The sequence below is a fragment of the Geotrypetes seraphini genome, chromosome 13 (assembly GCF_902459505.1).
Source record: "Geotrypetes seraphini chromosome 13, aGeoSer1.1, whole genome shotgun sequence".
NCBI classification, from domain to species: Eukaryota; Metazoa; Chordata; class Amphibia; order Gymnophiona; family Dermophiidae; genus Geotrypetes; species Geotrypetes seraphini.
Genome location: NC_047096.1, coordinates 68627255 through 68653180, shown reverse-complemented (window position 1 = coordinate 68653180; position 25926 = coordinate 68627255). Strand labels below are relative to the sequence as shown.

At 44.1% G+C, this 25926-nt stretch overlaps 1 protein-coding gene across 2 annotated transcripts in view; it reads left to right on the top strand.

Moving 5' to 3' along the window:
* ACLY (ATP citrate lyase) overlaps window positions 1-25926 on the top strand; it is a 92841-nt gene that overhangs the window by 51785 nt on the left and 15130 nt on the right. For both annotated transcript variants that reach the window (XM_033918316.1, XM_033918317.1), the window contains 12 exons: window positions 378-546; window positions 3553-3657; window positions 4607-4803; window positions 8930-9011; window positions 9591-9701; window positions 9834-9961; window positions 10048-10141; window positions 11041-11195; window positions 12877-13027; window positions 15523-15666; window positions 20273-20386; window positions 22866-22948. In XM_033918316.1, coding sequence (XP_033774207.1) covers window positions 378-546; window positions 3553-3657; window positions 4607-4803; window positions 8930-9011; window positions 9591-9701; window positions 9834-9961; window positions 10048-10141; window positions 11041-11195; window positions 12877-13027; window positions 15523-15666; window positions 20273-20386; window positions 22866-22948 — 1533 coding nt within the window. The remainder of the gene's footprint in view (window positions 1-377; window positions 547-3552; window positions 3658-4606; window positions 4804-8929; window positions 9012-9590; window positions 9702-9833; window positions 9962-10047; window positions 10142-11040; window positions 11196-12876; window positions 13028-15522; window positions 15667-20272; window positions 20387-22865; window positions 22949-25926) is intronic.

The window sequence follows — 25926 nt, the reverse complement described above, 5'->3', positions numbered from 1 at the left end:
TCACAGGACCAGGAAGTTACATCAGAAGGAAGGCTCAGAGCCAACGCAGGCGAGAAGTACGAGTTACTGCTAACTGCCAGTGAAGACCTAAAGGATTTAAAAGTACTGTGGGGGTCAGGGGAGTGGATTGCTTGGATGGGGAAGGAGAGATGCCAGGCAGGGTGGGGAGGTTTCATGCCCACTTAATCTTGTCTCAGGCCCTTCCAAAATTTAGTACCTGACTACACCTCTGTCCCTATCCATGTTTTTCCCTACAGTGACTGTGGTGCAGTGGGCAGGGTGGGGACACTAAGGCTTGTGTCTCACAGGGCACAATTCCTGCTCAGGATGCTCTTGGGATTTTATTTTATTAAATTTGTCTTGTTTGTTCTGAGCAGGGGGGATCATAAGCAGAAATTCTATTGGGGCCACAAGGAGATCCTTCTTCCAGTCTTCAAGAACATGGCAGATGCTATGAAGAAGCACCCAGAGGTGGACGTGCTCATCAACTTTGCATCTCTGAGGTCTGCCTATGACAGCACCATGGAAACTATGAACTACCCCCAGGTCAGCAGCCTCCATACTGCCTTGCCCCACTCTGTGCCAGGCAACAAGGGGGTCTATGAAAGACCTCATTACACAATCGTGCCCACCAAATGTGGCATAGCAGGGTACTGTTCTGCAAATTGCATTCTCTTAGGATATAAAATGTCATCTTGTACAGGTTGAACAAAATTTATGGAGGAGGTTGGGGGAGAACGAGCTGTGCAATTACTTCATGCTGGCGGGAAAAGATTTATGATCTTTTGTTTGTAAGAAACACTGGTGGCTGTATTCATCTAGCACAGCCAGTTCTTTAAGTTAAACACCAGTATTCATAAAACATCCAAACAGAGGGTGTAATCAAAATTATATATAAACATTAAAATTAAGAGAAAAAATGCATTATTAATAATCAATAATATAAAATGCAAGGAAAAACAGCCAAGTATTAAACATCTGACAAAATATTTCATTTTTTAAAAATAATTATTCCTGCCAGAATTCTGCATGACTGCAATTCTGCATTCCTCTTTTCCCACATAAAATCATCTTCAGCAATGGTGTCGCTTCATTGGGTCACGGTATTAGCAGCAATTCCCACACGCTGCTTGCCGCTAACCAGGAAGCCTCTCCATGGCAGACTGAGTGGAAATCGCTGCCGAAGCTGCGATGTGCTGAAGCAAGCCTTACTTAAGGAGAGAGAGGGGAGGGGAGGAAGGGGAAGTGTGAGAGGAAGTAGAATTGCTGGCACAAGGGGAGGGAAGGGGCGAGAGGAAGAAAAGATGCTAGCACAGTGGGAAGAGGAGGGGTGAGAAGAAAGAATGATGCTGGCACAAGGGGAGGGAGACATTCATGGTGAGGGGAGAAGGTGAAATGTTGCACATGATAATGGAAGGGAGGAAGGGAGAGATGGTACATGGAGGAGGATAGAGAGGTTTGACCCAAGGCACAAGGCAGGGGGGAGAGAGAGAGATGGTGGACAATGGGAAAGGAACAGAAATGTTGGATATGGCAGTAGAAGGCAGTAAAGGAGAGAATCCTGCATGGGGGGAGGAATGCATGGAAGGGAAAGAGAAGTGTTGGACATGAGGGTGGATGAGAGAGAGGGCGCGAGACACGAGGTGGAGGGGAGAAGGAGGAAAATGTTGGATTCAGGAGCAGAATGGAGTGATGGAGAGGTGCTTGACAGTGGGAGTGAGGGAAGAGAGTGGGAGAAATGCTGGACCATGGGGGAGAGTGCAGGAGGGAAGAAAGAGGGAGATGTCAGGGTATGAGTGGGGAGAGAAAGATGAGGGAGCAAATACTGGGTTATAAGGGTGGAGGAAGGAAAGCACTGAGAATGGTAGGACCTTGAAGGGGAGGAGAGGGTGGCAAGGAAACTGATGATAGGATAGATACAATATTACAGATGGTAGGAATATGGTAATGAGGAGTAAGTTGAAGATGAAAGAGAGGGCTGAGGAAGGAATAAGATGGGGAATGAGAGAAAAGATAGAATTTTGATAGTTGAAAAGTGAAAAAAAGGAGAAGAAAGGTAAGAAAGAGGAGAAAAGAACTAAAAAAGGAATAATTTGTCAGAGGTGGGTGTAGTAAGGGAATAGACAGGAGAGAGGAGAAAAGACAAATGGATAGCAGTTGCTTGAAAGAGAATTAGAAGATGAGAGGAAAGCCAAAAAGAGAAACTGGAACCAACATGATGGAAAAATAAGACATCCAGACAACAAAGGTAGAAGAAAAACATTTTATTTTAAATGGAATATGAATAATAAATTAGCAAAAATATTGTTTAAATTTTAACAAGTAAACTTGCAAACTTTTGAAATTGTGCAGAATTTTGATTATTTGCACATAATTACTTTGTTAAATATGTAAGGTTTTTTGATTTATTATTTTTTAATTTTTTAGCCGTCCTGTTGATGTTTCAAGTTATGTAATGTAATTTGTAATGTAATTTATTTCTTATATACCGCTACATCCGTTAGGTTCTAAGCGGTTTACAGAAAATATACATTAAGATTAGAAATAAGAAAGGTACTTGAAAAATTCCCTTACTGTCCCGAAGGCTCACAATCTAACTAAAGTACCTGGAGGGTAATAGAGAAGTGAAAAGTAGAGTTAGAGGAAAAATAAAAATAAAATAAACATTTTAACAAGACAGCATTGATCTAAATACTTATGCACATCTTGACTTGGAAAAACGTGAAACATCAACATGTGGGTTAAAATAATAACAGTCAAAAAACCTTACGTATTTAATAAAGTAATGATATACTGCTGGGATGGGAGGGAAGGGATCGGAAGTGGATGGGGACCAAATTATGTCCCTATTCACTTCCAATCCATCCCCTCCCATCCCAGCAATATTGATGACTCTTTTGTCACCATCACTGCGGATATCCATGGGTTTCCCTTTGTCCCATCCCCATGCACACCTCTACTATAAAGCCACTTACTTCCCTTTTATAGAATATCAGCATAACAGCACCAATATATATAATATAGGTGTGACCTCTTACACAAGCTCTAGAGTCTAGATTGCTATAATGCACGTATAAATGATAATAGTATAATTTGCGTATGGAATTTTGCACCACCATCCATGTGTGCACCTACCATCAAATTATGTGCCTCACATTTAGACATAGTGCTGTAGAACAGTGGCATTTGTGCATGCATGTGTACACAGATGTATATGCCTGTGTTCTGGTAATATAAGCACATTTGTGGTGTCTTCTTTATAGAGCTGCCCAGCCACAGCAGGACCACATAATCCAGCCTGCACTGGAGGGTGGAATTAGAATCCAGGGTTGGTCATGAATGTTAACAAATGACATTAGTATAGTGGTATAAAATGCAGTGGTTCCTTTCGGTACCTTATAAAGAGGGTCAGTTACAGCAGTGCACCTAAGTATTTACACAATTAGGTCATTGGTTTACTATCAGAAGGAGTTTTGGCAAAGGTCTGGACCTGGGTATGTGCTTAGAACTTACCATCTCTCTGGCTCTTCTCTCTCCCCACCAATCCCACAGATCCGTTGTATAGCTATTATTGCCGAAGGGATTCCAGAGGCACTAACTAGGAAACTGATCAAGGCTGCAGACGAGAAAGGTGTTACTATCATCGGGCCTGCTACGGTAAGAAATAGGTAGATGAGAAAAGCTTTACCATCATCGAACCTCTTTCATTGCAGGTGAACTGCAGACCCATAAAAGAGCATTTAGAAAAGACCTTCAGTAGGGTAGGGTAGTGAAAACAGAAATATTTATTTTTCTGTTCCCTTCAGAGCAGACCAGGTTAATTTCCTTAATTGTGTGTCCTTTCCGCTCAGCTGGCTGCTGAAATGATACTTTTAAAAAAAATTTGAAAACGGTGTCCCTGCACTGTAAAAATAAGTCGGGACCTGGGATGGTTCTTTTAAGAGCCAACTTAATTCAGAATATCCTTTCACTGGGCCTTGTTTGTGATCCAGGTTGTTAGCCCTTAGCTCTCTGCTGTCTTGCAGGTTATTTCAGTCAGCGAATGTATTTTTTCCCACCAAAGGATCACTTTTAAGATTACTAGGCAGAAGGCAGTATTTGAAATATGTTGTTTCTTTTTTAATTCTTTATTTATAATTTTAACATTTTGACAACTATTATCATCAAATAAGGAAAAAAATACAGTGTAATCACAATAAAACATACAATTCTCTTTCAGGAAATTAAACCACTTATTACAAAGTATAGTTAGTCCACCATCTAAATGAGAGAGGAGCTGATAATATGCTGAATAGTTAGTTATATAAGTGAATGAAAAAAGGAAAAAAAACAGAAAGTGGTCTGATGCTCTTGAACATATCCTATCTGAGCTATCTAAGAGCCAACAATATTCACAATGAATCAACAAATACCCTTAGCGGAAATAAATTTAGTCAACTGCTGTAGCTCATAAAATATATACCTGTTCTCTTTATATACCAAAACACATTTACAGGGATATCGAAATGTGCTGTTTCTATATGACAGACTGTACTATTTTAAGAAATACACATGGGATGAATATGTGTGGTGTAGCAATAAAGGCTTGTCGTTTACCTTCCTCCAGGTTGGTGGAATCCATCCCGGCTGCTTCAAGATAGGAAACACAGGGGGCATGCTGGATAACATTCTAGCTTCCAAGCTTTACAGGCCTGGAAGTGTGGCCTACGTCTCCCGTTCTGGGGGTATGTCTAATGAGCTGAACAACATCATCTCCAGGACCACAGATGGAGTATATGAAGGTGTAGCCATTGGTGGAGACAGGTGGGTTCCAGGCTGATAAGAACATAAGAATTGCTGCTGCTGGGTCAAACCAGTGGTCCATCGTGCCCAGCAGTCTGCTCCCACGGCAGCTGTTAGGTCAAAGACCAGTGCCCTAACTGAGTCTAGCCTTACCTGCGTACATTCCGGTTCAGCAGGAACTTGTCTAACTTTGTCTTGAATCCCTGGAGGGTGTTTTCCCCTTGTAACAGCCTGGTGTGGGGGGAGGGAAATGGAGGGGGAGGGAATGCTGCTTCGGACAGACAGACAGAGGGAGGAAGGGAGACAGAAAGAAAAGAAGAAAGACACTGGGACAGGGAGATACACAGAAAGACAGAAAGATAAAGGGGGCCAGGGACAGAGACAGACAGAAAGAAAGACAGTGGGAGTCGCGTCAGGAGGGGTGCGGGATGCGGCAGAGGGAACTTTTCCAATGGGTGCAACTGGGCAGCTGTTGGGAACCTCTGATCAGGGGCAGAGCAAGGTAAGTGTATCATAGCGATAAGAAGGAGGAGGGGGGGAGAAAAAGGAAGGGATGCCTACTGATGGACAGGGGGAGAAAGAAAGAGGTGCTGATGGACAGGGGGGGTTGAAGAAAAAGGAACGGAGGCCTAATATTGGACAGGGGGGAGAAGGAAAGAGGAGCTGCTGGACAGGGGGGAGGTAAAACAAAGGGAGAAGGGCTGCTGCTGCATAAGGAGAGCAGTGAAGGGGTGGTGGTGGACACAGGGGAGGTAAAAGGAAGGGACAATGGACAGGGGGAGCAGGCAAGGGATGGTGATGGACAGCCAAGGAAAAAGAAAGACAGAAAGAAAGAAAGCGGCTAAGGAGAGAGAGAGAAAGAAATAAAGACAGACATACACACACATATTCTAGCACCCGTTAATGTAACGGGCTATAAGACTAGTGATTACATATATCACAAAATGTTGTGGTACACGAGGTCAGATGTTTAAGGCCATATATTTTGCCCGTGCCAGGATGTATAAAATTGTCAGTTAATTCTATGGTCAAGGCACAAGTCATGCATGTGCCGCATTTTGAATGTCCAGTAGATTGATTAATGGACTCAGAAGAGTTCACTGATACATGGTTGATGTCGGACGGGCTTAACAGTTCCTTTAGGTTCTTCTGTCGTGTGAATGCAATCCTAAGGTGAGTAGCAGTGAACATCGGATGTACTTCCATAATCTCCCAGTGTTTTTGTAAGATTTTAATAATTCCATTCATTCTGGGGGAGTACTGTAGAATGCATGTGGCTATGTCATCATCGGTAGATTTGTCTTTAGGAGTAAATAAAAGGTCTCTATTTAGATATTTGGCCCTCTTATAGGCTTTCTTGAGAATAGGACCTGGATAACCTCTGGTTTTCAATCTTGTGTATAAATGTTTACTTTGCAATTTGAAATCGGTGACATCGGAACACAGACGGCGATACCTAAAGAACTGGAATGTTGGAAGGCTACGCTTTAACGGTGAGGGAGTGATTACTAGAAACGTATTCCTGTCGGTGGACTTTTTGAAAACAGTAGTTTCAATCTTGCCATCTTTCTTGGTAACTAAAACATCCAGGAAAGCAATCTGGTGAGGATGGCAGGTCATACTGAATTCAACTCTCGGGTGCTTTGAGTTCAACCAGAGATAAAAAGAGTCAAGATCTTCTCTGGTGCCTGTTCAGATGACAAAGATGTCATCGATAAAGCGAAGCCAAGTTGTAACCCAGCTGGAAAACTAGACTATGTGACACCCGGGGCCCATAATTTTTTGACCCCCCATCTGTATGAAAAACATGATTTTTAGTAACAATCCACACGTCACAGAAGAGTGTACCTAGCAAAAGGCAACATCTTACATACTGCAGTGAGCAGTACAACATCAATACACCCATTGTGAAACTAAACAAGCCAGACTAGTACAGATCAATACTGCACAGTCAATCCTAACAGAAAACCGTGTCTTTCGAACACACAGAACACACCTTCACCTAGTATGGAATATGTAATCACAAACTAACCCCTCCCCCTTTAACAAAACTGTAGTGTGGTTTTTAGCCATGGTGGTAACAGCTCAGACTCTCATAGAATTCTGAGCATCAGAGCTGTTACCACCAAGGCCGGCGCTAAAAAACACTCTACAGTTTTGTAAAAGGGGGAATAAAATAGAAATACGTCGACAAAGGTAAATTGAACCACCAAGACGCTGGACTCTGCATACAATGCAACACCACAGAAATAGTGATGCATCTCCCCTAAAGCAAAAAAAATAAATAAATAGAACTTTTTTTTTTTACCTTGTCTTCTCTGGTTTCTGCTTTCCTCATCTTCTTGTCACTCTCTTCCTTTCATCCACTACCATTTCTCTGCCCCTTCTATATGGTATCTTCTCTCCTTCTATTCCCCTTCCAGAAACTTTATGCTTCCCCCTTCCATCTCTCCCTTCACCCCCATTGGTTTGGCATCCAACTTCTTCTCTTCCCTCCGCCAATGGACTGGCTTCTCTCTCCTCTCCTCTCCTCTTCTTCTTTCTCCCATACGTCCATGGTCTGACATTTCACTCTCTCCTCTCCCTTCCCCCACTTCCATCAACGTGTGCCCCCTTTCTTTCCCTCCAACCCAATTCCCTCCAGTATCCTTCCCATTTATGTTTCTCTCCCGTTTCCCTGCACACCAATTCCATCAGCAGCTGCCTCCTTTCTCTCCCTCCACCACCCTTCCATACCACCCTGACCCCCTTTCTTTCCTTCCACCACCCTTCCATACCACCCTGACCTCTTATGCTCCTCTCTCCCTCCAAACCAGCAAGGTCCCACGATGACTGCTTCTGCTGCCTTTGCTTCGGAAGACGTAAGTGACACAGGGAGTTGCAGCAAGGTCCCGCGATGACTGCAGCTGCCAGTCCACCCCCCTCCAACGTCACTGACGTTTTCTGGAGCAGAGGCAGCAGAAGCAATCATCGCGGGACTTTCCTGCACTTCAGTGCGGCTGCCGACTCTGCTTCAGAAAAAGTATGGCAGCCGCACTGAGGTGCAGTTTAGAGCAGCGCGGGAAGTTCCGGACCTTCCGGCCGGCTATGCACCCCCCTTGGACTGGCACCCGGGGTGCTCCGCACCCCCCTTCGCCCCGCCCTTGGTACGCCATTGCTTATACCTGTCCCTTCCTATCTTAGGCAGACCAGAATAGATAGTCCATATGGTCTTTATCTGCCTTCATTTTTCTATGTTACCTAAGCGGTTCAAGGGAGGGTTAATTTTTTTCCATCATTTTGAGATACACTTCTCCCTCCGTTTTCACAGTTTCAGCATTCGCGGTTTCAATTATTCATGGTTTTTAGCTTGCTGGCTCCTTCCCCCCCCCCCCCCCAATTACATCAGCTTGCATAGAGAAATTGCTGATTCCAAGCGTTTACAGAGAAAATTGCTGATTCCCAGCACTTTCTTCACCGTGTTTTGCCTCTCCTTCAGGAACAGACCAGGTCTCCCACCATGTTATTGGCGGTTATTCATGATGGTTTTTAATAGAAAACAGCGAATAACATATGAAAAAGTTATTTGCGGTTTTTCTCTATTTGCGATTCTGTTAGTCCCCTATCACAGCGAATACGGAGGAAGAAGTGTAAGCTGAAGCCAAAATATGTTAAGAGGAGCTGGTTTTATGTAGAAATATTCTGCTCAATGTTGGGTTAAATTTTGGAATGAAATTGTCTGTTATAGGATGAAGAACCTCCTACTTTGGATGATCTGTGTTTGTCCACCTTCTCCTGGCCCACACACACAGATTGAATATACAGTTCATATAAACATTTTTTCCTTTGATGCTTCCTCCTCCAGGGTCTTCACACATTCATATACAGCCCCTGCCTCACTGTGTTTATGCAACATTTGCTTTTTCATTGATTGAATATGTGGATATTGCCTCACCTTGTTCATTTAGGGCAAACTCTGTCAATTTTGTGACTAGCTGTTGACCTTATGATTTATTTTATTTTATTTGGATTTATATTTTAACTAAAAGTACCTTCACAGATTTACTGGTGACTCTGTTTAGTTTCCTTGCTTTTATTTCATTATTGGCTTTTATATTGCATGTATTTTATTAAACATGTGATAAATTTCTTCCTTCACCTCTTTCAGGTATCCTGGTTCAACTTTCATGGATCATGTGTTGCGTTATCAAGACACTCCAGAGGTTAAAATGATTGTCGTGCTTGGAGAGGTAAAAAAAATGAATATGTGGCATGCCCTGCACCTGTCAGCAAGTGGCAGGAGCAACAATAGGATTGTTCAAAATGACATTTAGAGTGGGTGGGTATCCTCACTACATAAAAGTTGGAAATGCTGGGAGCAGCTGAAATTTCCATAGTGTCGGAAATGGGGACAGAATAGCATGGGGTAGAAATGACAAATTACCCAATTCTAGGATTGTCCCAAAATCTCCAGCCAGGATTTCTGACCACCTCATCCTGGTGCATTATGGGACTTGCAGCACTAATTTCAGTGAGCAGGATGGGGCATTACAAATCCCACATTGCTCTGGGTTATAAATTCCAAAGCAGGCTTGCCCCAAATCCTCCAGCGTGGAGCTAAGTAACTTGGCATATCTGATGGGGACATCTTTTAGCAGAAGGCTTTCTTTGTAGTAATTTATTTCCTGGATACATTTTTGTGCATAGCATCTAGAGAGGAGGGAAGGTGTTGGCAAGAGAACTGTGCTTTCAGTACAACTCTTGTTTTTGTATTTCTGGGGGCTCATTAAACTGTTCCTGTATCCTTCTCGCCCAACTTTCCTTTTCAGATTGGAGGGACAGAGGAGTACAAGATTTGCTGGGGCATTAAGGAAGGTCGAATCACCAAGCCTGTAGTGTGCTGGTGTATTGGGACATGTGCCACCATGTTCTCCTCTGAGGTATGCAGACTTTGCCTGCAAAATTAGAACAATTTGAGTCCATAAAGCAGATGCGGGACGGCTCTCATTATAAAACAGTAATCTTTTGAGTGATAGATTTTGGAACGATTCAGTCTTCTTTGTGATGGCTAGGTTCAGTTTGGCCATGCAGGAGCCTGTGCCAATCAGGCCTCAGAGACGGCAGTAGCTAAAAACCAAGCCCTGAAGGAAGCTGGAGTCTTCGTCCCACGCAGCTTTGATGAATTAGGAGATGTGATTCAGTAAGTGTGGCGCCATGTACCCTCTGAATCTCCTTATGAATGATGCCACAGGAAGGAGGGCTTATCAGTCTTTGCTGTCTTTCTAGGTCTGTCTATGAGGATTTGGTTGCTAAAGGAGAGATTGTGCCTGCCCAAGAGGTGCCGCCTCCCACTGTGCCTATGGACTATTCTTGGGCAAGGGTAGGTCATGGAAGGAAAGTGAGGGTCTGGAAATCCATATCTGGTTTTGAATCGCTTCTGGTTAACAGAATGTGTAATGTGCCTTGATGAACCAGAGGTAAAAAGCCAATCCTAATCTGCCCTGTATTGTCTCTGGGCTGGTATCGGGGATCTTTCATTCCTGAATACTGTGTGCATCTTTCTCTGCATAAAGTAACATTTATAACAATGGCCCAGACAGGTGCTGCCACAGAGTCATAGAGTGGCCTGCACAAGAGTGTATTGGATCTAATGTGAGCACCTAGACTGGTACTACCAGAGAGTCACAGAGTGACGCACACAAGAGGTTTTAGCAGGTCCAACATGAGCAGTGTGGCTTTCGTCACCAGCCTTTTCAGCAGCATGTTTTTCTTACAGACTGATTGTGGAGGGGATGGGGAAGCGGAATTTCCGTGGGGTGAAGTGAGAGTGAAGCCAGATATCAAGTAGTTTTTGAGATAAGGCAGCCTGAAGGCCCCTTGGGATCACTATCTACTCTTATAGTCCTATTTCTGTAGTAAGGAAGAGGCCATTCTGGCATTCACCTACACATGCTAATCTAGAATAGTACTTTTTTTGAATACTACTTAGATGGTTGCAACACTTCCGTTTCTGGACAAGTTCCTGGAGGAAAAGTCCATAAACTGCTGTTGAGACTAACATGGGATAAGCCACTGCTTGCCCTGGATCGGTGGCATGGAATGCTACTACTATTTGGGTTTTTGCCAAGTACTTGTGACTTGGATTGACCTCTGTGAAGATGGGATACTGGGCTAGATGGACCATTGGTCTGATCCAGTAAGATTATTCTTATGATTTATGAAAGGTACTCTTTGCATACTGAGTGACCTCATCATCTCTTTTTCTCTGCTTATGTTCAGGAGCTGGGGCTGATCCGCAAGCCTGCCTCCTTCATGACTAGCATCTGTGATGAGCGCGGTCAGGAACTCATCTATGCTGGCATGCCCATCACTGAAGTTTTCAAAGAGGACCTGGGTATCGGGGGTGTGCTGGGTCTGCTGTGGTTTCAGAGAAGGTAGGAAATAGAACATTAACTGGGGGTCTCTTAATTTGTTTTTGCTTTATGACTAAGGAGAAAGTTATCAATGTGGTAAAATAACCCGTTTTAATGGTAGCTCAAGTTGATAACTTCCCCTCTTAAAGTCTAATTCACCACAAGCAACAAACACTTTAATTACAAGTGACTTCCATCCAAAACACTGCAATAAAAATTATCTTTAATGCAAAGAAGTTTGACCATGTTACTCCGCTCTTGAAAAAAGCCCATTGGTTACCTATTACCCACAGAGTCACATTCAAAATTCTTCTCCTAATTCCAATAACTTCAAATCTAGCCTCAAAACCTTTCTCTTTAAAGATGCCTACAAGATCTATATCTAGGATTAAATGCTTATGAGACTCGGACAAAGGCCACATATCAGACATTCCCCTTCTCCCTTTCGTTCTCATCATTCCCCTTTTTTTTTTATACAATCTATCCCACACATTTCCCTTTTGTAACGTGTCTTGTCAGTAATATCTTGTAGTTTGTCTTTTTTATTATCCTATTTTTTAAATTTTGTACTATGTCAACCACTTTGGTAATTAAAGTAGTATATCAAGCCTAAATAAACTTGAAACATAATGGGTGTCCAGTTTGCCTTTCTCCTAGAGCTGTCTGCTTTTGGAAAAGGACCAGGTACATTAGGATGGGAACTATGTTCAATCTTAAGTGGAGCGCACGAGCAATTGTTCATACATTCTAGGAGCGTCGCTCACAAAAATACTTTCAAATCTGTTTTTTAGAACTTGTCACTCAAACAAAAACAAATTTGCACACACCCAGCCAAGCCTTAGAGGGAGCATTGGATGGGAAATGGAGACTTTTCTGAGTAGAATCTAGTTAATTGTAAAAGTCTTCAGTGGGTGCTTGCATCAGGGATTCAGCTGCTTCCCTGCTCTTTCAGGGCCACTGTAATGATATTTAGGCATTCTGTGCATTCTTTCGACCTTGTGTATTCTCATTTAATTTTCAGGTTCTTTAGTGCATCCCCTACCTGCCCTCTTTCTGAGGTACTGATAAATTTCACAGTCACGATTGATCAGTTACATCACTATATTAAAAAATGTTTTCAATACTGTAAAAATGCATAATTTGGAAATCATTCTTCTGTGTATATACATATCTAATCTAATCCTTAGGTTTGTATACCGCATCATCTCCACGTAGTTCCCAAAAGTCATTCGCTTGGGCAAATGAGCTGGTTGAAAATTACCCACCCTCCCTACAAGTTAAAATGCACGCTGATGATTCTTTTGAGTTGTGAGGCTATTGGGCCTATTGTTGCTTTGACTTCTGTTGCTCATTGCTGCCTCTGAGAAACTGCCTTCTAGGTGACTGCCTAGTTTGCCTAATGGTTACACCAGCCCGAGCTCATTGTGAAGATGATGGAGGAGGAAGGATGAGTCTATTTTTTTTTTTGTTCTTGACCACCATTCGAACAGGAACCTGGTTACTTTAAAGGGCACCTTGGCTACAGAATGAAAACAAATTGAGAAAAAATAGATCACACTGAATTTGTGTCCATAATCAGGCTTTCTTCTGAACCTAAGATGGTTGATATCCATGAATGCTGAATGTACATTTAACAGTGGAGAGTGAGGTGAGAATATTTTAAGTGTATATAGAAGTAACTTGCATTTTCTTCCTCTCTCAGGCTACCGAAATATGCCTGCCAGTTTATTGAGATGTGTTTGATGGTGACAGCAGACCACGGGCCCGCTGTATCAGGTGCCCACAACACAATTGTCTGTGCCAGAGCTGGAAAGGACCTGATTTCCAGCGTCACCTCTGGACTACTCACAATTGTAAGAACTGGGCTTGGTTTGACCTTCTATTGCCACTTTACCCATACTCGTATCTGCCCACACACCTTCACTGCCCACAGCCTTCTCCAGAGCTTTGTTTCTCTCTGTACTTATACCCAGCAATATTACAATAGTCTAAGCCGGTTGACATCAGGATTACAGATTTTGCAAAATACAGTGGCTAAAGTAGTAGCTCAAGTTCTAAGTAGGAAAATTCAACTCTGTAGAGGTTTATAAGTTTAAAATATTGCTATTTACTTCTAAGATTATGGCTTCAATATTAAAAGGATCGTCACATGCAAATAATGAGTTGAGAATGTACCTTGCAGGAATTTCAAGGGGGTGTGGTGAGGGCAGAGCTTAGGTGGCATAAAAATCTACACATGTATTCCCCACTTCACAAAGGGAATACACATTTATTGTTGGGGGAGAGGGTAAATATCTATCTCTATTGGGTTTTTCAGCGGCTCAGAACCATGCACTGAATTTAGACTGGGGCTTTAGACAAAGGGTTAAGTTATTCTTCTTAATCATAACGACCATGATGTTTATCTGTTAATTGTTCCAATGCTTTCAATGCAATCAGTTTTGTACCCCAATCTTGTATATTAGAGCCTATTGACTGTTTCCACTTTAAGGCAATCACACATTTAGCTACGGCATAGCATAGGCCAGGGGTCTCAAAGTCCCTCCTCGAGGGCCACAATCCAGTCGGGTTTTCAGGATTTCCCCAATGAATATGCATGAGATCTATGTGCATACACTGCTTTCAATGCATATTCATTGGGGAAATCCTGAAAACCCGACTGGATTGCGGCCCTCAAGGAGGGACTTTGAGATCCCTGGCATAGGCGTTTAATTTGTCACTGCCATTAGAAACATAGAAACATAGAAAAATGACGGCAGAAAAGGGCCATAGCCCATCGAGTCTGCCCATACCAATGACCCACTCCCTGATTCTTACTCTTCTAGAAATCCCACATGAATATCCCATTTTTTCTTGAAATCTAATACGCTGCTGGCCTCAATCACCCGCTGAGGCAGCTCGTTCCAATGATCGACCACCCTTTCGGTGAAGAAGTACTTCCTAGTATCACCCCGAAATTTCTCACCCCTGATTTTCAGCGAGTGTCCTCTGGTTACCAAGGGCCCTGTAAGACTGAAGATATCGTCTTTCACCTCTATACGCCCAGTAATATACTTAAAGGTCTCAATCATGTCCCCTCTCTCTCTTCGCTCCTCCAGCGAGTACATCCGCAGTTTTTTTAACCTTTCTTCATACGTGAGATCCCTGAGCCCCAAGACCATCCTGGTAGCCATTCGCTGAACCGACTCAATTCTCAACACATCTTTTCGGTAGTGTGGTCTCCAGAATTGAACACAATATTCGAGATGATGTCCCTTGTTGTTATAGAGATCTAATAAACAAGCTTTTGGATCTAAATGTATAGAAAAGCCCAAGCCCTTAGACATATATTTGATAACAGAAGATCTAAAACATTGTATAAGATTACAAGACCACCATATATGATAATACGTTCCTTTAGCAGCCATGCATCTCCAACAGACATCTGTTGCAACCTGAGGGTAGTGTTCTCTCTTTCTTATGATTTTGCCTGGCTGAAATGGCTGCATGGGTGCATTGTGAAATAGATATTGGCATGAAACAGTTTTACTGCAATTAATACAAAATACTGCCGTGAAATTGATCTACAATGCAAAAAAAAATATGACCATGTTACCCCTCTGTTGATTAAATCCCACTGGCTTCCGGTAAGCCATCGTATTACTTTTAAATTACTGCTTTTAGTTTTTAAAGCCTTAAATTTTAATGAACCTCAATTCATCAACAGGTGGCTAATCCCTTATAGCACGACACGATCTCTTCGCTCAACCTCTTACAATCTTCTCTCCGTTCCCTCAATGAAAGTTATAGGAATCAGACGGCACGAGATGTTCTCAGTTATGGCCCCCCCACTCATGGAATCTCTTACCCCAATATATTAGAGAACTAAAATATTTAACTTTATTTAAAAAAAACCTTAAAAACATTTCTTTTTAAAGATGCTTATGACTCCTAATATATTAATTATCGATTTTTCTAAGCAGCTAAAATTACCCTCCTTTTGTTTTTCCCTTTTATGTTTTTTCCTCTCTTTTATCCAAACATTGTAACTTTCTCCCCACTTACCCTCACAATTCTCGTAAGTTTTAACCCATAAAAATTATTTTAAATGTACGTGTTTTGTATGTTAAGTTTTAACTCATAACAAAAGTTATTTTATATGTTAATACTAACATTTTATTATATTGTACATTGCCTAGTAATTTAAATAGGCGATTCATCAGGAACAAATAAACTTGAACTTGAACTTGATCCTAGTGTTTTAGAATGGAGAGGAGGGGTGACTGTATTGATGGCTTCACCCATCACACCCCAGAAGTAAAAGCTTCGTGCTGGCTTCTTGACTGGGTCTGTCTCTGTTCATATGCAGGGTGACCGGTTTGGTGGGGCTTTGGATGCTGCAGCAAAGATGTTCAGCAAGGCCTTCGACAGCGGCCTCATCCCAATGGAGTTTGTAAACAAGATGAAGAAAGAAGGGAAACTTATCATGGGGATCGGACATCGCGTGAAGTCTGTGAGTAACCAGCGTTGACAACTGTACTACTCCTAATCATTTGTATAGTACTACTAGACATACGCAGCACTGTACATCAAAACATAGACAGTCCCTGCTCGAACTGGACAAGAAGGTGCATCTAAACACAGTGCTTAGGTGGGGAACCATATACCTTATACAGGTGCATCAAGAATTCTGAAGTCAGATGCATTGGGATGTCACTGAGCATTCAGACAGCTTCTACTACTGCTACTACTATTTCTATAGCGCTAAGCAGCGCTGTACATCAAAACACAGAAGAAACAGTCCCTGCTCAAAAGAGCTTACAATCTAGTCAAGACAGACAAACTGCACAAGAAGGTGCATCAATACACTATGCTCAGCTGGGAAAAATTACAGAGGGAATGATGAGACAGATATTGGTGCTTAGAAGGTAGGTTGGAACTGTCCCTAGATTTGCTTAACAAGGTTGATCAAATCCTAGGTTTTCCTTCTGCATGCTGGAAAATCGGAACTATAACTCCCAATTGCATTCCATAAGAAAAGCAAAACTACAAATCCCTGTATGCAGTGGGGTAAACTAAGGATCATCCCCACTGGGCAAATTGGTAGCAGCACTAACTTGTTGTTTGAGAAGCTTCTCTGTGTCATATGAATGACTCATTTTAAACTGGATTAGTTTTCCCTAAATGTGTTTGGTGCATGTATTTGCATTTCTGAAAGATGTCACTGATGGTACTAGGAAGTAAGGGGGGACCAGTGGTTAAAGTTAAACCGGTTTAAGCCCACTAAACCAGTTTACAGTGCATGCAGTACAGACAGAAAATTATTAAAAGCCAATCTAACTCCTGCTAATGATTTTTATCTTTTTATTTAAAATTTCTATACTGCTTCAATGTGGTTTATAGTACACATCCATAATTTCAATGACATTATATACACACTAATCTTATAGCCCGTTACATTAACGGATGCTAGAATATATGTTTGTGTGTCTCTCTTTATTTCTTTCTTTCTCTCTCTCTCCTTCGCCGCTTTCTTTCTTTCTGTCTTTCTTTTTCCTTGGCTGTCCATCACCACCCCTTTCCTGCTCCCCCTGTCCATTCTCCCTTCCTTTTACCTCCCCTGTGTCCACCACCACCCCTTCACAGCTCTCCTTATGCAGCAGCAGCCCTTCTCCCTTTGTTTTACCTCCCCCCTGACCAGCAGCACCTTCCTTCTCCCCCTGTCCAACATTAGGCCTCCGTTCCTTTTTCTTCACCCCCCCCTGTCCATCAGCACCTCTTTCCTTCTCCCCCTGTCCAGCAGTAGGCATCCCTTCCTTTTTCTCCCCCCCTCCTCCTTCTTATCCCTATGATACACTTACCTTGCTCTGCCCCTGATCAGAGGCTCCCGACAGCTGCCCAGTTGCACCCATTGGAAAAGTTCCCTCTGCGGCATCCCACACCCCTCCTGACGCAACTCCCGCTGTCTTTCTTTCTGTCTGTCTCTGTCCCTGGCCCCCTTTGTCTGTTTGTCTTTCTGTATATCTCCCTGCCCCTGTGTCTTTCTTCTTGTCTTTCTGTCTCCCTTCCTCCCTCTGTCTGTCTGTCCAAAGCAGCATTCCCTCCCCCTCCATTTCCCTCACCCCACACCATTTCCCTGTGCACCTGCCCCTGTGTCTTTCTTCTTGTCTTTCTGTCTCCCTTCCTCCCTCTGTCTGTGCAAAGCAGCATTCCCTCCCCCTACACCAGTTCCCTGTGCAGCAGCATTAGCGTTTCCTCTACCCCCTCTAGACAGTCCCTTCCCACAGTCGCGACTACAAATGCGGGCCCGAGTCCTTTGCCGCCCCCCCCCCTCCCTTCCCTTCCCGCGGGCCCGACTACACATGGCGATTCAAGCAGCGTGTGCAGCAGTCTTCACACGCTGCTTCGGGTCCTTCTACTGCCCTGATTTACTCTGCCCTGATTTATTCAAGCAGCGTGTGAAGACTGCTGCACACGCTGCTTAAATCGCCAGTTGGGCCCGCGGTAAGGGAAGAGGGGGGGCGGCAAATGACTCGGGTCCCGGGCAGTGGAAAGTTGCTGGGCTCCTCGGTGGGGGCGCTGAGTGGCCGCGATCCCTCTCCTCCCAGACCCTCCCCCCCCCAGGAGGAACGGTGATCGGCGGCTACAGCCGCTGGCTTCGGCGTCTTCTATCCACTGCGGCCAACCCTAACAGAAACAGGAAGTAGTCAGAGAGGGCGGGCCGCAGTGGACAGAAGACAGCAAAGCCAGCGTTAGCGCAGTGCAGCACTTTTCTCTTCATTTAAAAGCGGGTGAAGCGGGTGAGCCGGCGAGAAGGAGGAGGTGGTGGTTTTGGCAGTGAGTGAGGGCGGGAGGGGGGGAGTCGCCGGCTGTGCTGTGCTTTCCCGATCTTTCCGCCGCATATGCACTCTGGCCACGGACCTACGGATCAGGGATTACAGATCACGCAGTCTGAGTGCGCATGCGCGGCTAGCGTTTTATTATATAGGATTGTTTCACATGAAATACTGATCAAAACTTAACAACATTTCTCCCCCAAAATACCTCAATGGGACTAAGTTGAGTAGGTTCGAACAGAGCAGTTGGCAGACAATATTTAACCCTTTATTTGGCATTGTTCTCAGAAGCAACGTGTGCCTTCTATGGCTCTTATGGGAGATCTGCATCTCCAAATGCCTGTTACTTGGCACTGTGCTCTTGTTCAACATCAAACATAAAGCAACCGTTTCACCATCTGCCAATTAAAAAGTTAACTAATGTGAAATTGCTGAACCATCTTCTAGAATAGTGATGTTTCAGGAATCCAGTGGGTTACAGGACCCAAGGCAACATGGATTCAGTAGATGACGGTCCTGTCAGACAAATCTAATCAATTTCTTTGACTGGGTGACCAGAGAATTGGATAGATGGAGTGCGCTAAATGTGGTGTATTTAGATTTAGCAAAGTCTTTGACAGTTTTCGGGATGTGCCCCAAAGTGAGTCTGGGTCAGGAACTGGTTGAGTGGAAGGTGACAGAGGATAGTGGTCAATGGAGATTGCTCTGAGGAAAGGAATGTTACTATTTTGAACTGATTCAGACAATTCATCGAATTTACTAACAACTTTAGAAATATCACTGGCAGATTTGGTTGCTGCAACTTCTAACGTTCTCCAGATATTGGGCAATGTTGCCAGTGAGAGTTGGTTCCCTCTGCTCCTCTCGATGTCGACTCAGCTTCCTGGAGAGCGCGGGGTCCTCCTTCAGCTTGCGTCAGATCCGTCGGGTCCTCAGCATTCACACCAATCATGTTCTCCTGAGCCGGATTAGGCGGTGAACGGGCTTCTGGGGGGGGACAACGATGTTTCCAGCCCTAAGGCTCCACTGGCTCCCTCCACCGGAGCAACCGCAGGGATAATTCCCCCCCTCACTAAGGCCGGTGAGCTCGTCAGGAATCGGTCCATCGAAGCCTGCCTGAATGTAGAAGGCTCCACTCATACAAACCCCTTGCGTTTGCTATGGGGCATTCTTATTAATCTCCCCGAAGAGAGATTGTAACTTCAACGGTCGTAAGAGCACAACTGAAAGGTATGCAAGGTAAGATGATCTCCAGCTCCCGACGGCTAACACGCCACCACCATCTTGTTCCTCCGGAAAGGGATGTTACCAGTGTTGTGCCTTAAAGTTCGGTTCTTGGGCCTGTTCTTTTTAACATTTTTGAAAGCGATATTGCTGAAGAGCTGTCAGGTAAGATTTGCCTCTTTGCGGATGATACCAAAATCAGCAATAGACACTCCTGATGGTGTGAATAACATTAGGAAGGATCTACAGAAGCTTGAGAAATGGTTAGAAATTTGGCAGCTGAGATTTAATGCTAAAAGGTCATGCATTTGGGCTGCAAAAAAACAGGGTATAGTTTAGGGGGGTGAAGAACTTTACTGCACAAAAGAGGAGTAGGACTTGGGTGTGATAGTATGTGAAGATCTAAAGGTGGCCAAACAGGTTGAAAAGGTGATGGCGAAAGCTAGAAGAATACTAAGGTACGTAGGGAGAAATATTACCAATGGGAAAAAGGAGGTATTGATGCCCTTGGTGATACCTCATTTAGAATATTGTGTACAATTCTGGAGACCACAACTTCAAAAAGATATAAACAGGATGGAGTCAGTCCAGAAGAAGGCTACTAAAATGGTCAGTGGTCTTCATCATAAGACATATGTGGACAGACTTAAAGATCTCAATCTGTATACTTTGGAGGAAAGGCAGGACAGGGGAGATATGATAGATGTTTAAATACTTACGTAGCGTAAACGTGCATAAGTCGACTCTTTCATTTGAAAAGAAGCTCTAGGTTGAAGATAAGAGGTGATAGGTTCAGGAGTAATCTAAGGAAATACTTTTTTACAGAAAGGGTGGTAGATGCGTGGAACAGTCTCCTGGTAGAGGTGATGGAGACAAAGACTGTGAGTTCAAAAAAGTATGGGACAGGCTTGTGGGATCTCTTAGGGAGAGGAAGAGATGGTGGATGCTGTGGATAAGCATTTGGCCTTTATCTGTCACCCTGTTTCTATGTTTTTTATTATGTGGTCAGACTCAGTAGGAGAAAACTGATTTTACCATATCTTTTCTTATAACTTACAGATAAACAATCCTGATATGAGAGTCCAGATCCTGAAGGACTATGTCAAACAGCATTTTCCAGCCACACCCCTGCTGGATTACGCCCTGGAAGTGGAGAAAATCACCACCTCAAAGGTATGGTCCCAAATCCAGATGCTAGGAAATTATCATTAACATTAGTCTCCCCATGGATGTGTGACCACTGAGGCAGAGTGCCCCTACAAGTCATAAAAGCAGAGGAAAAATTGCTGTTGAGGTTTTTAATTAGTCTTTTTTTTTAAACTAGAATCTCTTGTTTTTAGTTTTTTAATTGCATCTCCTCTATATAGTTCTGCAGAATGCCTGCCAGGAACTCATGTTTACTCTGGTGCATGATTTTTCAGTCTGCCCAGTCAGAGTCTCAAATTCTAGGGTCTTCTTGGTCAAGTTACACATCGTCTCAAAGGCCATGGTGATGCTTCCATTTCAAGCTGCCATCACTTTTTTTCTTTTGCTATAGACAAGCAGGAAGATTCTGCCACTTGCTGGTGACATCTGACACTGCCTTGGATAGATTAGCTTTTCTAGAGCTTAGGAAAGTCTGAAAAGGCCTTTCTAAACCTATGCTAGACCCTCTCCCCCCAGATGCAAAAAATGGAAATTTATAATCGGTCCAAAATTGCTTTGTCACACTAAATGTTATAATCATGTCTCTACTACTTTTTCAAAAATACCATTGGATTCCAATAGAACAGCGTATAATATTCAAATTATTAACTTTAACCTTTAAAGCATTATGTTTAGGTATTCCTCTCTATCTTTCTTCTGTTACAACACCATATTCGCCAACACGGCTACTAAGATCACTAAATTACCATCTTCTGGTTCTCCCAAATCCAAGAATGGCCTGACTAGAGTCAACTAGACATTCAGCACTTTTCTTCATAGTTCCGTCATTCTGGAATTCACTGCCATCTTCTTTAAGAACAAAACTTGATTTCAAGAAATGTAAACCCAACTTAAAAGCTTGACTGTTCAAACACGCCTTTAACCATGAGAAAGACTGAGGTCACTTTTGAATATCACTGGATTTATCCCTCTCCCCACCACAGAGATTGTAAAGATTTATTTTAAATATGTTTCTTTCCTATCAAAATAATTGTAGTTCCTTTCTTATTTTCTATTTATGTTTTTGTGTTGTAAACCGCTTTGACTGGCTAGTTAGAAAAAGCAGTATAACAAGAATAAAGAATAATAATCGTGTCTAGAGAATGCTATGGGGGCAAATTTGTCTCCGTCCCCGCAGGAACTCAATTTCCCCATTCCATCCCCGCAAGTTTTGTCGTTGTCCTTGTCCCATTCCTGTAAGCTCTGTTTTAACCACACAAGCCTTGAACACTTAGATTTTAAAGTGTTTGTGGCTTGTGCAGATGAGGACGTAGCTTGCAGGAATGGGGTAAGAACATAAGCAGTGCCTCCGCCGGGTCAGACCATAGGTCCATCCTGCCCGGCAGTCCGCTCCCGTGGCGGCCCAAACAGGTCACGACCTGTCTGAATAACCAGAAGGGGCTCCCTTGCCACCTTGGTTTCTCATTGAAGTCCTATCTCCCCATCGAAGTCCTAACCCTCCGGTCTTGCACATGCACGACCTGGTTGGGTTTCTATACTTATTACCTGGTTAGCTTTCTATACTTGTGTTACATCCCAGCTCCTCCCTCAGTATCCCACGATCCCTTTATCCCTCAGGAATCCGTCCAATCCCTGTTTGAATCCCTGTACCGTACTCTGCCTGATCACTTCCTCCGGTAGCGCATTCCAAGTGTCCACGACCCTTTGGGTGAAAAAAAACTTCCTTGCATTTGTTTTGAACCTATCTCCCTTCAGTTTCTCCGAATGCCCCCTCGTACTTGTTGTCCCCTTCAGTCTGAAGAATCTGTCCCTATCCACCCTCTCTATGCCCCTCATGATCTTGAAGGTCTCTATCATATCTCCCCTGAGCCTCCTTTTTTCCAGAGAGAAGAGCCCCAGCCTATCCAACCTCTCGGCGTAGGGGCAGTGTTCCAGCCCTTTTACCAGTTTCGTTGCTCTCCTTTGGACTCTCTCAAGTACCGCCATGTCCTTCTTGAGGTGCGGCGACCAATACTGAACGCAGTAATCCAGATGTGGACGCACCATCGCTCGATACAATGGCATGATGACTTCCCGCGTCCTGGTTGTTATGCCCCTCTTTATGATGCCCAGCATCCTGTTAGCTTTTTTCGAGGCTGCTGCGCACTGTGCAGATGGCTTCAGTGATGCATCCACCAGCACACCCAAGTCTCTCTCAAGTCTGCTGTCTCCCAACAATGCCCCCCCCCCAATTTGTAGTTGAACAACGGGTTCTTTTTCCCTATATGCATGATCTTGCATTTTTCCACGTTAAAGCGCATTTGCCATTTGTTTGCCCAGTCTTCCAGCTTGTCCAGGTAGGGACATGAAAAAAAATTTGCAGGGACAGGAAAATGAGTTCCCTTGGGCATGGGGAAAAATTTGTCCCCGTGTCATTCTCTAATCGTGTCCACCTATTTTCGCTCTAGTCTGTTCTATCTGCTCTGCCTTTCAAAACTGCTATCACTTTATTTTATCTTTCCCCTAGAAACCTAATCTTATCTTGAATGTGGACGGCTTTATCGGAGTGGCATTTGTTGATTTGCTCAGGAACTGTGGCTCTTTCACGCGGTAAGTAGCAGTTCGATTCTGAATTTTTTCCCTGCATTATCCCAGTCCATTTCAATCTGCAGAGCAGTAGGTCTATGGTGCAGACTCTACCGAAAGCCAATAGAAAAGCTGATGAAGGAAAAAAATCAGCTGTTTCTGACAGAATAAGGGATGAAGAAGCATTTTAAAACATTTCATTTTATGTTTGCTACCTGAAATATCCCTTTTGGGATTCTCAATGGTTGCATCCAATCCAATTTTATTTATAAACTACCCAATCTGACCAAAATCACCCTTAGTGGTGATACAAAATTAATATGATTATATAACAACATTTTTAAAAATCCTGGTCTTTAACCAGAACGGATGTGTTAATCGTTGAGTTTGTTTTCTCTATCTGCAATGAAATTTCCAATAAATATATTTTTTGATTAATGCCAATTCCTAGCTTGTAGTACCTGTAGAGGATGTCTCAGACTGTGGCTTGAGGTTTATTCTTAGTTTCTAAACTGTATGAGTGCTTTTGAAATTATGATTAAACAATTTTTATGAAATTTTCCAACAAATACAACATAAATAAGTTCCAATAGAGATAAAAGAAACAGATCCACTCCCTCCAAGAACTACATAAAGATCATTCTGTGTTGCTTCCTAGACCGGTACAGTTCTTCACTGATGGGTAATAGCTTATCATCAAGTGGAGACTGAGACCAAAACTTTAGTATAGTACATAATAGCTGTCCCTCCCTATATACCTCAGTCTTCTCTCAGTCTCCAGCAGATGTGAGTGAGTTGTACCCATCTCCCTTTGTTAGGGCTGTTGGAAAATATTTAGGGCTCCTAGTCCCTGTTTTGGTGCCGGACTGAGCTTAGGTGGGCCTTGTTTGGGGGTCCAACCAACCTCGAGGGTGTCACACCTGGCTGGTCTCATTCTGGGTCCTTCCCCCCCTTCCTTCATCCCCCAAACTATTTTGTAGAGGTGCCTCGGCAGTAAGCCTTGCAACCAATACAGGCAAGGCATACTGCTTAGAGAGCCAGTGGAGTCTGTTCTGTAAAAAAAAAAAAAAAAAAAAAAAATCCTGAGGCAGTGCCGGTCTAAAAGGCTGCTTTCCCTTTAAATTTACTGTATTTTTCAACTAACCGGCATTTTTCTTTAAGCTAGGTCGTGTGTGGAGCAATAAGCACTTGATAAGGGAAAAATTGCTCATTTTGTTCCAGATGCGAGGCACTCGCAGCCGGTCTGTGCAAGCGCTGTACAGGCCAGAGCGGTGGGGGAGCCTCATAGGCATCGGGTGCCGGTGGCTAGGGAATTCTGCTGCTAGTGCCTCCTGAGTCAGCAGCTGACAACAGGGAAGCCCAAGCTTCCCTCGCTGCCCACAGAGGGATTTCCCCAGCCGCCGATGGTCAGGGTAAAAAGGATTCCCTTACCGCCGAAGCTACTGGGGATTCCCTTACTGCTGCTGCTGGCTTGCCTGCTTTAGCGGCTGGGACATTTCAGGCTTCCCAGCTGCTACAGGCCAAAGAGGGGTCTTTTTCAGCCTCAGGTGACCTTCCTCCTGTATTGGAAAGACAGGGGCAGGTTTCTTATGGGTCCTCTGCTTTGGCACTGAGTCCCATTGGGCCGCCAGGTGGTTTTTCCCCTGATTTTATTTTTGCTTTATGCAAAGCTTATTTTCAAGCGGCTGGAGGTCCTACTTCCTCCCCGGGGATCTCGGGAGGTCCCTCTGCGCCCTCTCCGGTTTTGCCCCCCTCAGCGCCATTAGCATCCCCCTCCTCCTCCCTTGTCCAAGCGCCCTTGGGTGGCCTGGGGTGACAACCTTATTTCTGAGGAGCAGTTTTCCTTGAATGAAGACCTGGACCCTTGGGAGACCTCCAGGATCCTCTCAGGGGGGTGAATGCTGGTAGCAGGGCCTCTGTGGTTTCGTCTACCAAAAAGGATTAGTCCGTGTTGCACCTTTTTCAGTGGGATGAGCTCCCAGATCTGATTCAGCAGGTCTCCTCGGTGTTATGCTTTGCAGAGGAGCCTCAGGAGACCCTATGTGTGGGGGGACCTTCTTAGGGGATCCACACTCCTTTCCCATGCATTAGGATATTCGGGATGTTGTCCTGGCACAGTGGAAGATGCCAGAGGCGCCGTTTTGGTTTGCATGTTCCATGGCTCATCTGTATCCCATCCCGGAGGGGGATCGAGATACCTTGTAGTTGCCTGTGGTGGATGCGCTGGTCTCAGCTATTGATAAGCGGCATATGGTGCCCGTAAAGGGCGGCTATGCCTTATGGGACTCTGAGGAGCATAAATTGGAGACCCTTCTTAAGCAGAATTTTGATGTCTCAGGCCGTGTTTCGGTGAGCCGAACGTGTCCTTGGCCGATCAGGAGGTGGCCAAGATAAAAATGGCTGCCACTTACCTGCGGATGCCCTCTACGACTTCTCGGACACCCTCTATGACTTGTTGCGGACGTCTGCCAAATCCATGTCTCTCGGTGTGGCCGCATGTCTTACCTTGTGGCTTTGTGTTTGCGCGGCAGATGCGGCATCCAAGACTAAACTCACAAAATTTCCTTTTCGGGGGTCTTTTTTGTATGGAGAGGATTTGGATAAATTGGTTCAGACTCTTACAGACTCTAAAGTGCCCCGCCTGCCTGAAGACCATGCCCGTCGGGCTGCTCAGGGTGGCACTACTCGGGAGTGTCTGTGTGAGTTCTGCAGATTCTGTCCTGGTTGACGGCCTGCTTCCTTCCCAACGTCTATTCTCAGGGTCGTTTCTTTCAGCGTATGCAGTCCTTTCGGGGGGCCCATTGGGGAGCTGGGAATCCCTCCACCGGTTCCCCCACTGTCCGTCCTGCCCAATGACTCCTTGCAGGCATCCCCTTTGGTTCCGGTGGGCGGCCATCTGCGCGAGTTCTTTCCAAAGTGGGCAGAGATCACGTCCGATCAGTGGATCCTGGAGATGATTTGGGATGGTTATGCTCTAGAGCAGTGGTTCCCAAACCCTGTCC